Below are 13,954 nucleotides of genomic sequence, written 5' to 3' on the forward strand. Positions count from 1 at the left end.
TGTTGATTCTCTCTCTGTGTCTATTTTTTTAAGTCAGAGAGCAGAGATTTGTGGGTAACTAGTGTTTGGGACATTCTCAGCTCAGATAAATGAATGGTACTTTGGGCCAAATCTTCTACTGGTCTAAATCAGTGCAGATCCATTGAAGTCAATTGGCCAGATCCCCAGCATGTGTAAATCAGCATAGCTCCATTGGAACCAATGGGTGCTGGAGTTAGACTCACAAAGGGTCTTGAACAGGAGAAATTGAGAGATATCCCATAACACAGTGACCAGGGCATGTACATGGGAGGGGACAGATCTCTGTTTCAATAAATTCTCCTCATCAGACACTTGAAGCGAGGGTCTCCTACATCTGAGATGAGTACCACTGGGATAAAAGATATGGCAGGGCTCTTATTCCTAATTTTGTCTCCTTGTTTGCACAAAATCAAATGAATATAACTGGCCATGAACAAATTCAGTTGGAAATTAGAGAAAGGTTTCTCACCCTCAGAAGGGTGAAGTTCTGGAACAACCTTCTAATAGGAGCTGTAGGGATGCACAACTTAAGTAGTTTTAAGAAAGTGTTGGATAAATTTATGACAGTGTGATGGGATGGGGCAGGGCTCAGCAACCCTGGGGCTCACTTCTGGTTCATGTCTTATGTTCCTAAAGGACATGCTTCAGGGTTTCAGCCGGACACAACAGTTCATGAAGGAATCCTACATCCTCCCACTAATACATTCTGGGAGGGTTTTTTTGTCTCCTTCCTCTGAAGCATCAGGGATGGCCACAGTTGGAGATAGGATCTTGGATGGGATGGGCCAGGGCTCTGAGATGGTACTAAGTTTTCTCTCTCTCAGATGTTTGCCTACACTGATCTTGCTCACATAATCAGGGACTAACTGATTGACAATTAGCTAAGGACACAAAAACTAACTGCACTTTTTTTAAGTACATCGGAAGCAGGAAGCCAGACAAACAATCAGTGGGGCCACTGGATGATCAAGATGCTAATGGAGCACTCAGGAAAGACATTGCTCTTGTGGATAAGCTAAATGAATTCTTTGCATTAATCTTCAGTGCAGAGGATGGGAGTGAGTTCCCTTCAGCTCTGGTGATAAATTAGAGGAACTGTCCCATACTGAGATGTTGATAGAGGAGGTTTTGGAACAAATTGATAAATTAAACAGTAATTATAAGAGTCCTGAAGAAACTCAGATATTAAATTGCAGAACTTCTTTTCCTTACAGTCATGAAATCTATCATTTCACAAGCACTTTCACCCAAAATTGTGTTTTGCCCTCAGATTTGCAACCACTTCCTCCCTGTTGGTTAGAATCAAGTGTAAAATGGCCCATAGTCACACCTTTCACCCCCACTCTGACCCCCACCCCCCAGTTAAGCCCCTTACTCCCACTCTGGACCAACCTGCCTAGCTAGGTTTTGCAGTTCTGAGGTCCCAAATGGGGTCATTGCAGAGTAATAGCCTACATGAGCAATGAAGATTTACTCTGGTTGTTAGAGAGTTCAGGTTTGGTATTTTAAAGGATTGTAAAAGAGGTGCTCAAATCCTATTAATTCTCCCATTGACATTAAAACCCTATACCAGACCAAGACTCATATTTCTATATATTTGAATTTTAAGACCCCATGGGTTCAGAACCCAGGTCTGCAGAAGTATTAGGCACTTAAGCACTCCCAAATGCTATACAGCACTAGGTGCAACCAGCTGGTATGCAACTTCCCATGACTGCTGTGGAGACAGCTCATGGGAAGTTCCACCCCAAGATTTTGACAGGCAGCAGCCCCATGGCTCCTGAATGGCTCCCTGCCCTATATAAACCCAAGGGATGTTCCAGGGTACACTATGGATCTTCTGTAGTTGCTCTGACTGTTCTGGCTCTATGTTCTTGAACTCCTGGCTTGACTGTGGCTTGTTTTGGACTTCGCCTCCTGACTCAGACCCTGAAACATGATTTAGACTCTGACACTAAGTATTGACCCTGGCCTGGAACTGACTATGAACTCCTTGGCTACTCCTACACTCAGGTTTGACTCTTGGCCCTGATTGCCCTTTTTGAGTTCCTGATATTGATAATCTTCCAAATATCCCATGGAACTGGGGAGTGGTGTAGCTCATACGGCTAGCTTGCCTTGAGTATATTCAGTGCCTTAGCTTCATTATATTTAGCTATTTTCATTATATTCAGTTGTAATGCAAGAAACCTACAGGCCTTTATCCTGTAAGATATTAGCTGAAGCATTAGTTAGAAGAAATGTGGTTAAGTAGACAGTAACCCTTGGCACAGATCAACTGTTACCTTTAGATTTTGGGAACTAAGAAGAGCTTGCTCAATGGCAGGAGTTAGAATGGTCCATTAAGCGTTGCCATAGGGAAGATGGAAGTAATAACTGCAAATCTGCTTAAGCAAGGGGTGATGGGTTTGGTCATGAGCTAAAATGGTCATTACATGTATTAATATACTAACCTATAGAAGAAAGACACCTCAGTATTAGTAGGATGAGGAAATACAAATAAGGGGTGTGAGGAACCCTACTGAATATGCATTAGATATAGTGGTGCCAGTGTAACACAGTGGTTCTCAAACTTTTGTATTGATGATCCCTTTGACACAGCAGGCCTCTCAGTGTGACCCCCTTTATAAATTAAAAACACATTTAAAAAAATATTTAACACTATTATAAATCCTGGAGGTGGAGTGGCATTTGAGGGTGGAGGCTGTCAGCTTGTGACATAGGTAATAACCACATCACACCCTCGGAGGGGGGTCACGACCCCCCAGTTTCAGAACCTCTGGCATAACATATTATGGAAGTTGCATCTCAGTCTGTGGATGGCAGGAGAGAGAGATCTATCCCTTGGGAGGGACCAGAATGATGGTCAGTGGTGATGAGGGTGAAGATAAAGGCTAATATTTCAGGTTGTTCTCCAAGTGATGGTGTGAGTATATGGATGTGCAGATGTACGTTCTGCAGTCTCTCTATCTACCTTACTAAATTAGAGTGTTTGTGACTTTGCTAAATGTAATAATGAACTATTTCTAAATATACAAGACTTCCTATAGTGTGACTGTTGCAACTGTGCATATTGGGGATCCCAATCATACAGTAATTTTAATAATACTGGTTTTTAGACAAGAACTTATCAACCCTCAAAGAGAGAACTAGGAATTCTCAAGTGACCCATATAATTAATACATAACCTATACAACAGGCTACACTGGACAGGTTGTGTAAAGTGATTTGGGTATATTCTATAGGCCCCAGTCAGAGTTTGTGTGATGAAGTGGGAATTTTCTGTAATAATATAATGAATGACATGCAAGCAGTGACATATGTGACTAGGGATTGCTACCCAGTGGATGCAAAGGGTTAAAATTGTCTAGGGGCTGAGCAGGAGATATGGTGTGTGTGTGTGTCACATCACTGTTGGGCGGAGGGTAGCAATATGTCATTAAGGACCATCTGGAACTGACCAAATTCAATGGAGAATCCAGAAAAAACAATGGGAGCCTCAGGGATTGAACAACTGACAACTGCCCAGGGGAAACTCAAGCAGGTGGAATATGTGAACTCAGCATAGGCCTGCAGGAGGAGAAGGATGGGCCAAGAGGTGTCAGGTGGCTGGGTTAAGGGCAGCTCAGCAGCCCTCACCTAGGATTAACAGAGGGAGAGAGACAAAAATGGATTCCACGGCAGCTTGGCTGGGAGGCACGCTGGTTGGACCAGGATGGACTGCAGGCTGTGCTTCTCTATATACCAACACAAGGACTCATTGTCCAGATCTCAGGGTGTGAAAGGCCACAAGGATTTAAAGAAAAGTAGGACCCTGTGTAGGTCTGGCACACTGAAGGGGTTTTTCCAAGGGACTATTTAAAAGTTGGGACATAACATAGATCCTATGAACCATAAAAGGTGAACAATAAAATAGGTAGCAGCCTACTTTAACTTATACCATTTTATACCCTCCTGGTAGGCCAGCCTACCAATCCACTCACCCTCTTGATATCTAACCATCTACCTATACATACACAGGCTGAGATTTTTCAAGGAGCACAAGGGAGTTAGTTGACAGTCAAAGGGATTTTGGAGCATAAGTCCCTTAATCTCCATTGAAAATGTAAGATCACATCCATCTTGTCTCCCTTAGACTCAGACATTAAATATTCTCCTTAAGTTCTTTGCTTTTCTCCCTGTAAAGTTTTCTCAAATATAACCATGCCTTCTTCCCTTTGAGCCAGTGGTCTTTCATTTCTGTACTGCTTCTATCAATACTTCAGACTGCCCAGTTCTTGATTTTGAAAATATTCCTCTCTCCAGGCCAGAAGGAAGAGAACCATACGGCCAGATTTCCAAAGATAGATTCCTACTGGGATTTTCAAAAGCATCCATTTACATAACTCCCTTTGAAGTCTATGGGAGCTAGGTACTCCTAGGTACTTATCTGTGTCTTCAGTCATTTAAAGACCTTTAAAACTATGGCCCACAGACCTTTGGAGGGCAACGAATCACTGTTTGAGATCAGCTGTGCTAGGCAATAGATGTTGGTTTCTTCCTTGACTGCATGAGCAAGATTCCTATCCAATGTACTTTTTTAATACTCAGATCCTTAGGTTTGATCTCACCTTTTACTAAGATCTTACTCCCTGTAAAACTCCCACTGACTGAGTGAAAATTGCATTTCAATGCATGTTGGGTGCTGAACTCCCTTAGGCTCCTTTGAAAATCCCAGCCTCCATTGCTTTACACACACAAATCATAATTTCACTCTTCTCAGGCAGACCTTAAGGCGAATAACAAAACAAGGAAGAACAAAGTCAAGTTTCCTGAGAGAGCACCATGGGCGTTTCTCCTTTATAACAAAATACATCATTTTTTCTCATGAAATGGAAACTGCAGGTGTCATTTCTAGAAGTGCCTAAATGATTTAGAGCACAAGTCAATGGGTATCGCTTGACCAAGTTACCTGAAAGAGGAGGTGGTGTTCCTTCTTCCAAGCATTAGCCCCCGTGTTCCTTACTGGTGTTCTGGAAGACCTGAGTTCAATTCCCCATTCTACCTCCTGTAGAGCAGGGACTGAAACTTTGACTTCCCAGCTGAAGGCCCTAACTACCAGTATATAAGTACACAGGGGTGGAGTTTTCTCAAGCTTTCCCATTGAAGCTATTCCACTTATATAAAATACTTGGCTAGTCATGAGGCTAAAATTACACTATAGCTCAGTGTTAGGGGACTCCTTTGGTAGGATCAACTCATTGGTCCATTGAGAGTATAAATAACTTTTATTTATACATTGCAGTACAGCTTCAATATTCCAGAACACCTTATAGCTCAGATATTAAGGCACTTTCCCCAGAGAGGGGAGATCTCACTTCAAATCTCTGCCCCCATCCCCACGTAGAGAGGGGAAGAAAACCATGGTCCCCCACATGCAAGGAAAATGACCTAACCAATGGACTGAAGTTACAAGAAAAGCAGCAGCAGAGGGACTCCGCTTCTTCCTAGTGTTTTGTGAATTTAGCACAATCTTTATTTTTCTGGCTGCAATAATTCAGTAAAATTTGTGTTAAAATTATGAATAATTTTGAGTTGACCAGACCTTCTTTTTTGGTGAATAAACTTACAATTTATCTCCTCCTTTGTCTCAACAGTTATTTACTGCTATCATAAAATCATAGAATTGGGGCTGCTGATTGTAGGGCAGTGGTTAAGGCACTGGACTGGTTCACAGGAGAGCTGGGTTTAATTCTGGACTGCATCAGTGACTTCTTATGGGGGGAGGGATAGCTCAGTGGTTTGAGCATTGGCTTGCTAAACCTAGGATTCTGATCTCAATCCTGGAGGGGGCCATTTAGGAATCTAAGGCAAAACTCTGTCTGAGGATTGGCCCTGCTTTGAGCAGGGGGTTGGACTAGATGACCTTCTGAGGTCCCTTCCAACTCTGATATTCTATGAATCAGAAGGGACATCAAGAGGTCATCTTGTCTAGTCCCCTATACTCAAGGCAGGGCTAAGTATTATCTAGACCATCCTTCACAGGTGTCTGTTTGTGCAACATGCTCTTAAAATTCTCCAAAGAGGGAGATTCCACACCATTCCTAGGCAATTTATTCCAGTGCTTAACCACTCTGGCAGTTAGGATGTTTTTCCTAATGTCCAACATAAACCACCCTTGCTTCAATTTAAGCCCTTTGAATCTAGTCCTTTCCTCAGATGTTAAGGAAAACAATTTTCTCTCTCATCCTTGTAACAACCTTTTATGTACTTGAAAATTGTTAACATGTCCCCTCTCAGTCTTTTCTTCTCCAGACTAAATAAACCTTTTTTTTTTCAAATCTCCCCTCAGGTCATATTTTCTAGACCATTAATCATTTTTGTTGCTCTTTTCTGAACTTTCTCTAATTTGTTCACATCTTTCCTGAAATGCGGCGCCCCGTATTGGACACAGCCTAAATACACACTTTTTTTTGTAATAGGCTGTTGCTGAGATTGTGTACCTAAATCCTGTGATAATCCCAATCTCATTGCTCTTATTTTCAGGCACTACAGAGCATTGCTTGAGTGCTGACCCAGCCCAGTGTTACTGGTAGCTTGTTACAGAGAGTGAACTTCAGGGATCTTGTCCCAAGGGGAACAAAACAGCATTTAAACCATTCTCAAGAAATCAGCTTTTAATTTTGGAGGCAGCTCAGGAAAGGCTGTTTGCTCCACTACCACAGATAACCCTACACACCTCAAGTGGTTTCACTTCTCCAGCTAAAGGGTCCAAGGATCACATCCATAGACCTATTGGATGTCTTGAGATGCTGTATTCCAGATACAGATAGATTAGATAATCTACCTACTTATTGTTTTGGCTAAGAATACAGAGAAAATCACAGGTAAAAATGATCTCACCATATTTATGATCCATATTTAAAAGGCAGTTGAGTTGATTCCTATTCCTATTCATTTTAATGTTCAATTTCAAAGGACCAGATTTTGCTCCACTTATCTAGGGGTGGGTCTCTCTGCAGAGTCCCATTGACTTCTGCCGGGATGCAACACTCTGCTCAGACTGTCAGTTACAGCACAGGAGCCGTGTCTGGCAACCCAGCTACTATATGAATCACCCAGCTCTCTCTCTCTCTCTCTCAACAGCACTGAGACAAATTAGATCAATTGGTGCATGTTAGCAGTAGTGTTTGAGTTTGGGGGTGTGAGGTTGGGGGCAGGGCATTCTCTGGAGATGGCGCTTAGCTTTGGAGTTCCCTTTGCACAGAATCTGACTTTGACATTCTGGTTCTAGTACAAGATCTCTTGGCTTGGGCATTTGTCTGATGAGCTGATAAAGGGGAAAAGATTTAGTTTCTCTCTGGCATACATTAGAGTTTAAACATCAATTTGGCATTGGACAGAACACTGGCTTCATTTCCATTTCCACTAAAAATCAATGTCAAAATAGCCATTCACTGCCAAGAGGGAAGGACAGATTCTCTTATGTATGAGCAGCCTGATATTCAGAGTCAAAAAGAGGAAGTTCCTGAATAAAATGTATCCCCATGTGTCACCTATAAATACTGACTGACCAGATTCTGTAGGTTTAGGTAGTCAGGAGTCTTGTTAAACCCTTGACAGAATTCCTGTATTTCAGGTGCTCAAATTAATTCATTCTCCTTGGTCTTTCCTTCACATTCTCACAGTGCCTAATAGCGGTGTCTGCTGGAAGTCACTGACCACGATGTCTTGCAGTCCTAGTATGTTTTACCCCTAGCTCCAGTGACTGCTAGGATTGTGTTTGTTCTAGTTTTCTATAATTGCTCACCTCAAGGCAGCATTCTTCATACTTCACCATCCTGTCTCCTTGGTTTTTTTATCATCTGGTGGCACAGCAACATCAGTTAACATGGGCTTGTTTGCTGTCTTTTTCTACAACTATGTCTGGCCTGTCTGACTGCACCATTCGGTCTGTGACAATTGCCAGATTCCATAAAACTTACCATCTTCATTCTCTAGTGCTTGGTGTTCGTAATAGCACAGTTTGTGGCAAGTATGGATTTGTACAGAGGCTCTAGTGCAGGCAATTAGCAAATTCAGAGTATCTGTTCATATATTCTATCCCAGATAGGCTCTAGCGGTTGCTCAACACATGTTCCACCATCTCTTCCTTTTTAGAACACATTCTGCGGCTCAGGGAGCAGTTCTCGGTGAATTTTACTTCTTACATAATTAAACCCCGTAAGGATTTTTCTTATCCACTCATAATGAATCTCTGCCTCCTTTTTTCAGGGATCCTTCTACAAGTCATGAGTTTGTCAATCTTCTATCACCAATAGGTTTGATCTCTCTCCACCACTGTCTGTGTATTGATCTCTATGTAAACCTTTCAAATCTTCTTTTGGCAGTTTGCTTTCTCCTTTCTTTCATGCTTTCTTGGGCTTGCATGCAGCTCAGTCATTGCTTGTTATCATGACCGAATGATCTTTATTCTGGTTAACTCCTCATATATTTTGATATTATAGTCTTCAGTATGTATTGCTTCCTCCCAGATAGCAGAGGTTTTCCTTTATCACATCATGGGATGTACATTCTGTCCATGACTTGATTGCTATCTAATACTCTATGTGTCACCGGCAGCTGTCTTCTTTGGATGTCATTTTTTTTCTTCTCCTCTCGATTCCACTTGATCACTCCAGCAATATTCTGTACTACTGGCATCCCCCCACATATTAATGGCTCAGATCAAATTCTTAGACTTCAGTTTTGTCCATACAGCTGATCTTGTACATCTGTAATATTCTTTTCTCACTTTTTCTTTTAATTTCTCATTTTGTAGCTCTGACAGTTCCCTGATTTCAAGATATTTGTAGGGGTCATGCTGAGATATCATGGATAGTTCCATCATTAACTTGTATGTCATTAGATTGTACCAGTCTGGCCACGTTTACAGATGCTGACACAGAGTTAGCCAAGTCAACTCGTAGCTTTATATCTTCACCAAACATTTCCACACATCATCGATCTCCGTAGCTCCTTTTTGCGACTGTTTGTGTAGTTTCAGATTGCTCATGTCTAACAAATTGTTAACTGGTTGTTGGTCTTTGCTGATATGATAAATTTTGGTTATCTCAACAAGCATCCATGTCAGTGGCAGCATGGTTATCATAAACAGCACTGGTGCTAAGGAATCCTCTTGAAAGATTTCTCTTGTAATTTGAACCTTATCAATGAGTCCCTTCCAGGTAAGAGTCTAGGGTTAGAGTCTAGTACTCCAGTTAAACACAGATTGCTGCAGAAAGGAAATTATCTGCAGATAAAACTTGGACATTTTCAGTGTCTCGGTGATCCTTGATTGTGAGACACTGTTGGATGCTCTCTGGTAGAAAAAAGTTTAGCCATTGTGTGGGTAAACTTTCTTTGTTTTCAATCTTCTGTGATCCTCCTATTTAGCCAAAGGTGGCCTTTTGTTCCTTTCATGTTTACTGTGCTGCCTTTTTGCTCAGGAACCAGCTTTTCATTGTGAGCTAGCACTATCCAGATCGTCTTTCCCAGAATTATTGTTAGAAATTTCCTTATAGTTGGTAAACATATGGTCATTCTATAATTCATAAGATCACTACTTTTCTTTCTTTCTTTCTTTCTTTGTCCCTGTCACCATCCATTTTTGAAATCCATTCTTCAAACATTTATTAAGTTGTTCAAATAAAAAATCATGGAGTATTGCAAGGTGTTTCAGCCAGAATCCAAGCATACCATCTGCTCCGGGTGATTTCCAGTTTTTCATTTATCTCAGTACCTCATTTCTTTCTTTGGTCTTTCTGTATATTCCTCTGTGCTTTGTTTTTGTAAACTTTTTCTTTCATTTCTAATCTGGTGCGCTCTCTGCTTATGTTGTACAGTCTCAGACCAGATTTCCTTCATCATCACTAAGTGATCAGTTTCTCTCTACATTGTTCCTTCATAACTCTCACATCTTTTCATTCAGCTGATATTTCATCTCCAAGGCTGCTGCTCTTTTCTTTTCAAATGATTTTTCTCATATTCATCCAGTAGGCTGGTATCTCAATGAAAAAGCATACTTTTCTTTTTTAACCTTCATTTCCATGGAGGTTCTTGAAGACAGGAAGTTTTCCAATGGTTCATATGTTCAGGTGGCTTGATGTTAAGCCAATGATCTGCTACTGTTACTGTAGCATAAATTATATAATTGTACTGGCTAATCATTGTAGTTTCCGTGAGCACATCATTAAGTACTTGCATTGTATCATCCAGTGTGTGATGGTCTACAAATTTCAGTTGGTAGTGCTGGTGTTCAATATCTTTTACACTCTGCATGATCTCAATCAACAAATCCTTCATATTTTCTGTACTTTCTTCAGGTGCTCTTTCACTCATATTTGTCCTCAAATTTACTTCCATTTCTGGCTTCTGTTTATCTATGTCACTTCTCCCACCAAAATGTTTGTACATAGTTCTACATGACTAATCTTCTTTTCAGGGTTTCAATCTGCATTTGTGTAAATTCTCCTCTTTGGAATAAAGCTCTCAGTTGTGCAGTGAGTCTATGCTTGGTCGTTTCTTTCTTGGTGGTGTCATTTCTCTCCTTCCAGTGTTGGAGCATTTTCTTTTCTCTAGGCTCTCTCTTCTGGTTTTGCTAAAAGACAACCACAGATCACTTTGTGGTTTATAAGACAAATCGTTTTCACTCTGTTGTCAGAAATGATCTCTGGTTGTTTGGACAGTTGCATGATACATGAGGTTGCCCACCTCCACACTAAACACTCTGCTGGGGAGGAGGCTGTCATCCAGATACAGTCTTCTGAGGCCCACTTTAGAGGTAATTGATAATTATTATGAATGCCATATTCTCCATACTGGTTTGGGTTGACAGGCTATACCCTGTTGGGTGGAAACCCAAAATTTCTAGGCCTCAGAGGTTTCTTCCTCTTCTAGAACTCTAGACATTTTAATAGGGATCAATCCAATAAGATTCTACAGATATTACATTCTGTAGTTCTTGTAGAGTATTTATAGAATTGGCCAGATCCCATGCTGGTGTGCATCAGCCATAGCTCCATAGGCATCAATGGGCCAAATCTCCAGCTGCTGTAACTCAGCCATAGCTCTATTGAAGTTAATGGGACTGATGAAAGAGATATTAGGCTAGACAGAGACAGCAAGGGTGACTCTATATCCTGGTGGTTAGGCCATTCACCTCCAGATGCAGGAGGCCAAGGATCCAGTCCCTCTGCTCCAAAGTTCTTTTATTATTTAACCACAGTGGAGCAGCTTCAACAGGAGAGAACGAGGGAGCTCTATGTCCAACTATCCCAATATCACAGCTGAACAGTGTTTCTGTGAGTACCAATGGGGTCTTATCCTTTCATTTAGGGAACTAAAGGAGTAGTTTGGTGCCAAAGTCCTTTTCTGCATCTAGCTCATTTTTTTTTCTATTTTAAAAACACATTTTATAGGATGTAGTAGGCCTCTTTACATTCATCCTACTGATCAGATGATCTCCACAGGCCATTTAAATTTATTTGTGTGTTAATTTTATTTTGTTTCCAGTCTGACAGGTCAGTTTTCCTGAGTAAGGATCCATGGGAAATCAAACCGAAGTGACTGAATTTATTATCCTGGGACTTTCCAATGACCCACAGATGCAGATTTTTCTCTTCCTGGTGTTTTTAGTTGTCTACCTAATCACGCTTTTGGCAAACATGGTGATCATGGTGGTGATAAGGGCTGATCCTCACCTTCATACCCCAATGTACTTCTTCCTGTCTCATTTATCCTTTGTTGATATCTGCTATTCCTCAGCCATTGTCCCTAATATGTTGGTGCATTTCCTAGCAGAGCACAAAACTATTTCTGTCAATAGCTGCATTGCACAGATGTTCTTCATTTTGCAGCTGGCTACTACTGAAATTTTTATTCTCTCAGCGATGGCTTATGATCGCTACGCTGCCATCTGTGACCCATTGCGTTACTTGGAGAGAATGAGCAAAGGGATCTGTGTTCAGCTGGTGAGTGGTGCATGGGCAATAGGGTTCTTCCATGCCCTACTTAACACAGTTTTTGCCCTCAAGTTGCATTTCTGTGGGCCCAGTCAAATCAACCATTTCAGCTGTGAGCTCCCTCCTCTGTTACAACTGGCCTGCAGTGAGAGGCTCACCAATCAAGTGCTGCTTCTTACTTCTGCTGTGATATTTGCATCAAGCTCCTTCCTCCTCACCCTGATCTCCTACATTCACATCATCTTCACCATCCTGAGGATACGCTCTGCGGAGGGCAGGTGTAAAGCCTTCTCCACCTGCAGCTCCCACCTGATTGTGGTTGGCTTATTCTTCCTGACAGGTTTTCTCCAGTACACAAAACCCAGCTCGGTCTCCTCTGTGGTTCTGGATGAAATGTTCTCCATCCAGTACAGCATCTTGACCCCCATGTTAAACCCCATCATCTACAGCCTGAAAAACAAGGAGGTGAAAACAGCTATAGGCAAAATGTTTCAGAAATTCAAATTTCTCAAGTAGTGTCAATCTTTTTTTAAAAATAAATAAAATAAAGGGGAATTGAACTGAGAATAACATGTGTTTGGGAGATTCTCAGCTCAGATATCTGACGCTTTGGGCCAAAGCCTCAGCTTGTCTTAATCAATGTGGTTCCATTAAACTCAGCAGGCCACACCCACATTGCGTAGAAGAGACACTGGAGCAAGGGGGACAGTATCCTGGGTCTACATGTAGGTTGCATGCTAGAAGCACCAGAGTCTAGAGGCATTCATGCACATTTTCTTTCTTTCTTCAATTCAGCTATGGCCAATTTGTACCACTTGAGGATATGGCCAGTTCTATGAAAAGAACAGCTGTGTCTATTGCATTCTGTAGTTCTTCTAGAGTGTTTTGTTGAAAACCCTATTTAATAACTGTAATATCTTATAGGATTAATCCCTATTAATGTCTCTGTCTCCAATAATAACAATAATTAATAATGAGTGTGATCGCCAGCTGGGTCAAGATGCACAAAGAAAGTAAAGCTCTATTAGGTGAGATTGAGAAGGACACATATCAGGTATCCCATATCACAGGGCACCCACATGGGAGGAAGCAGATCCCTTTTTAAAATCTTTCTCCTTATTAGGCACTTGAAAAGAGTCCCCTACATCTCTAACTGCTAGGATACAATTTGAGGGGTTTCCTCCACCTAATTCCTTCTTCTTCTCTTCCCTCTCTTGCCATGGTTTCTTGCCACCTTAGGTGGGGTTAGAGGCTTCCAAGCTGAAAATTCCAAGGCAAAGGAGATGTCTTCCCCCAGAGGAGATGGGGACTGAACTCCTGTGATATCTGCAGTATTTAGAACACAACCCTCTGCTTGGCCTTTCCCATTGGCTAAGGAACCATCTGTCATGTTGGCTTTTTTAAAATCTCATTCTTAGGTGTCTATGTCTCCACTTTTACTGTGTAGGGAGCCTGGCTGTCCAATTCAGGCTCTGGGAACCAAATGATTACAAAAATAACCTAAAAATTATCCACTGCAATGTTCAGCATTAGAACAGCTACATCCCCTTGTGAATCTAGTTCTGGATGTAAATTGAGATAGCAACATTACATAAATGAAACTAGGTTGATTTACATGAACTGGGAATCTGGCCCATAGTGTCCATATTCTAAATTGATTTTACATTCCTCAAATTTCCCTCACCATTGAGTTGGAAAGACCAGTGTATCATCGAGTTTCCACTTAAATCCTAAACATAATAGGAAGTGGTGCTGGCATTATGCACCCCAGTGAAATTCACCCTTAGATGCAGCACCGCAGCTGATGGAAAGCAACATAAGTCCACTGAAAGAAACAGGGCTACACCAATATATGTCAGCTGAGGACTTTGCCTCAGGGAACAAAGTTATGATTCAGAATCCACCTTTTGTCAAAGTTGGACTTACAGAGATATGGTCTCAGGTAAATGAAG

The 13,954-nt window shown here is 41.4% G+C and overlaps 1 protein-coding gene across 1 annotated transcript; it reads left to right on the forward strand.

Annotated features, from left to right (window-relative positions):
* The first annotated feature begins 11,585 nt into the window (after nucleotides 1-11,585).
* Nucleotides 11,586-12,518, forward strand: LOC123346533 (olfactory receptor 1009-like). The gene has a single exon (XM_044983985.1). The coding sequence runs from the start codon at nucleotides 11,586-11,588 to the stop codon at nucleotides 12,516-12,518; it is 933 nt and encodes a 310-aa protein (XP_044839920.1).
* Nucleotides 12,519-13,954: the final 1,436 nt, after the last annotated feature.

This window comes from Mauremys mutica, chromosome 12 (genome assembly GCF_020497125.1).
Source record: "Mauremys mutica isolate MM-2020 ecotype Southern chromosome 12, ASM2049712v1, whole genome shotgun sequence".
Taxonomy (NCBI): Eukaryota; Metazoa; Chordata; order Testudines; family Geoemydidae; genus Mauremys; species Mauremys mutica.